The sequence below is a fragment of the Neoarius graeffei genome, chromosome 18 (assembly GCF_027579695.1).
Source record: "Neoarius graeffei isolate fNeoGra1 chromosome 18, fNeoGra1.pri, whole genome shotgun sequence".
NCBI lineage: Eukaryota > Metazoa > Chordata > Actinopteri > Siluriformes > Ariidae > Neoarius > Neoarius graeffei.
Window position 1 is genome coordinate 65,623,072 of NC_083586.1, and position 3,304 is coordinate 65,626,375.

Sequence of the window (3,304 nt, forward strand, 5' to 3'; positions counted from 1 at the left end):
TTCAAACCTCAAAATCTTCATGTGAATGTAATAACAGCACAGCGCAAGCTTGTGTCACTTCTCTACGCCGAGTCGCATAAAATACCTTGTTTTGAAATTGATGAAATAAACCTCAATTCCACCTTACCTTTGAATAGTTTTAGACCAAACTTCAGAGCATCTTTAATGCTTTTAGGAACAGCGTTTTCTTTCATCATTTGGAATCCTTCCTCACTTACAGTGACAAAGTGATCGGCCGCCATCTTGCCGAGTTGCTCGAGGTGATTATCGAGAAATAGTCTGAATCTCTCGACCAATCAGAGCGTGCAATTTTTTATAATCACCTGCATATTTATACTAATTTCTCTTAATATCTGAGCACAAATTCTAATGTCGCACAAAAGCTTCTCTGTTCATCAACCAATCAGCAGCTGAGTCCAGTGTGAGGCTGTTAATCTGCAGTTTTTATTCCATCAACCCCAAGGTCCTCCTCCATCATCATTATCATCGTCTCCATCCTGCTCCTTTTTCTTCTTCTTCTTCGTGTCCTCCACTTTGTATTTCTGGCGGCGGATGGCATCGGTGAAGCTGCGTCTCTTGCTCTCGTCATACTCCTCGTTCATCAGGAAGTTGCGGTCGATGAGCTCAGCGGCTTCCTGCCAGTTCTGGAAGCAGTGTGTTCCCAGAGAGCAGATCTCCATCACGGCATTGGGACAGAGAACCGAGCAGTCAGGACGCAGAACCACCACCGTGGGAACGTCCTCCACCTCGAACATCACCTCCAGCTCTCTGTCAAAGACAATACACACACACACACTTACTCCACTTACACTTTTTGGTTTACAAATCTAAAAACCATTTCAGCTTAAAAACATTCTGTGATTGTTGTTGTGAGGTTATTTTTATAATAATGGAAATTTAGTTGTGCTAAATTGTGGGTGAAGTCACATGACTAGATTTTGTCAGCAATCTGCAGAACATTTGAATGTCGCGTGACTTCATGCAAGTCTTCATACAACTTGTACATTCAGCAATTTATTGTTAAATGTGTAAGACTCATTTGTAAAAAGCATCGCCGGATAAAGATTATTGTAAAATGGAAGAACAAGCATCACACTGAACACTTGCTCTACAACTGAAAAGGATTTAAAACTGTATGATGTTTTCAGGAAACACAACTCGTGCACTCCATACTAGCAGGTACCCTAGGCACCCGTACTTCCTGTAAGGGTCCTGGAAGGATAGGAAGAGGCAGCGTTTGGGAAGTTCCTTCAGGAACTTGTCCTGCTGCTCCTCTGAGGCATCGAGTGAGATGTAGAGCAGGACGAGCTGAGCTGAGCGCTCTACGTAGAACTCGTCTGTCAGCTTTTTGAAGAAGTCTTTGAGTGTGGGGGCGAATTCCTGACACTTCTCACAATCCCCTGAACCGAAGAACAGCATGAGGATTCGGTTCTGCAGGCGCAGGATGATCTCACGCTCAGTGTCCAGCTCATCACGGTCTTTATTGTTTTTCACCAGAACTTTGTCGAAGAAGAGATCCACCATGATGGGACCTGACAGGACAAAATGACAAAAAGGAGAAAGGTTTTCATTTAGAATTCCCACCTGATTTTGCATGAATTCTGACCACTTACCTCTGCTCTCATAGGAATTCTAGCCATTATCACCCACTTCCCTAGGAATTCTAGCCACCTGTCTGCTCTCACAGGAATTTTGACCTTTCCCACCCACTTCCTTAGGAACTCTGACCACTCCCATCTACTCTTTCAAGAATTTTGACCGCTCCCACAGTCTCTTGCAAGAATTCTGGCCACATCTACCTGCTCCCACAGGAATTCGGGCCATTCCTACCTGCTCCCACAGGAATTCGGGCCATTCTTACCCGCTCCCACAGGAATTCTGACCATTCTTACCCGCTCCCACAGGAATTCTGACCACCCCTACCCGCTCCCACAGGAATTCTGACAACCCCACCCGCTCCCACAGGAATTCTGACAACCCCTACCCGCTCCCATAGGAATTTGGACCACTCCTACCCGCTCCCACAGGAATTTGGGCCACTCCTACCCACTCCCACAGGAATTCGGACCACTTCCATCTGCTCCAACAGCAATTCTAACCACTCTCACTTGCTCTCTCAAGAATTCTGACTACTTACATTTGTTATGACAGGATGTTGACCACTTCTACCCACTTTTGCAGGAATTCTTTCCACTCCCACCCACTCTTGCAGGAATTCTACCTACTCTCGCCCTCTCCTGCTCACTCCTGTCGGTATTTTGATCAGTCCCACCTGCTCCCACAATTATTTTTGTATGTACCTGTTCATGATATTTTCTGATGAACCAAGTTGCTTTTGTTTCCCAAAATGAGTAATTTATACCATATTGACTCTTCCCAAGATAAAGCAGTTACTAAAGATGAATAAATCAGGTAAATGTGCCACACGGAACCGCACTAACTCCTGATACACTTTAATGTTAACGACCGTGACCTTTCTTTGTCCCTGAGCTTCATATCTGACCACATGGAAGTGAAAACCATGAACTCCTGCTACTTTTATCTCAGGTCCTGATGCACACCTCTATAAGGTACGTCACTGATCAGAGCCTAATTGATGTATTTTCATCATAATGATCCTGGTATCAAAGTGCTTGTTTGGAGCTTGACAAAATAATCATGCACTGTCTATGAAGTATTAAACTATGTGGTGACAGAAACTGTTGAATTACTGTTTACTTCAGTTAAGAATCGCTCAGCAATATTTTATGAAAACAACACTTTTCTCTGGGCGGCACGGTGGTGTAGTGGTTAGCACTGTCGCCTCACAGCAAGAAGGTCCTGGGTTCGAGCCCCGGGGCCGGCGAGGGCCTTTCTGTGCGGAGTTTGCATGTTCTCCCCGTGTCCGCGTGGGTTTCCTCCGGGTGCTCCGGTTTCCCCCACAGTCCAAAGACATGTAGGTTAGGTTAACTGGTGACTCTAAATTGAGCGTAGGTGTGAATGTGAGTGTGAATGGTTGTCTGTGTCTATGTGTCAGCCCTGTGATGACCTGGCGACTTGTCCAGGGTGAACCCCGCCTTTCGCCCGTAGTCAGCTGGGATAGGCTCCAGCTTGCCTGCGACCCTGTAGAAGGATAAAGCGGCTAGAGATAATGAGATGAGACACTTTTCTCTTTGAAATCTCTTTATAAGGGGCTTTAAAAACAACACTCATTGCAATGTCATTATCTATTACTGACACAGCATGATGTTAACAGTGTAATAATTATTTCTTGTCACTGTCATACCAATACATCGACACTCCATTAGTGTTAACACACATCGGA

At 45.1% G+C, this 3,304-nt stretch overlaps 1 protein-coding gene across 1 annotated transcript; it reads right to left on the reverse strand.

Moving 5' to 3' along the window:
- Positions 1-452: 452 nt before the first annotated feature.
- nxnl1 (nucleoredoxin like 1) lies at positions 453-1,601 on the reverse strand. The gene is made up of 2 exons (XM_060899605.1): positions 1,199-1,601; positions 453-768 (listed from the first exon to the last, which is right to left on the reverse strand). Exons 1-2 carry the CDS (start codon positions 1,594-1,596, stop codon positions 453-455), a joined length of 714 nt encoding a protein of 237 aa, XP_060755588.1. The 5' UTR covers positions 1,597-1,601.
- Between the last annotated feature and the right edge of the window lie 1,703 nt (positions 1,602-3,304).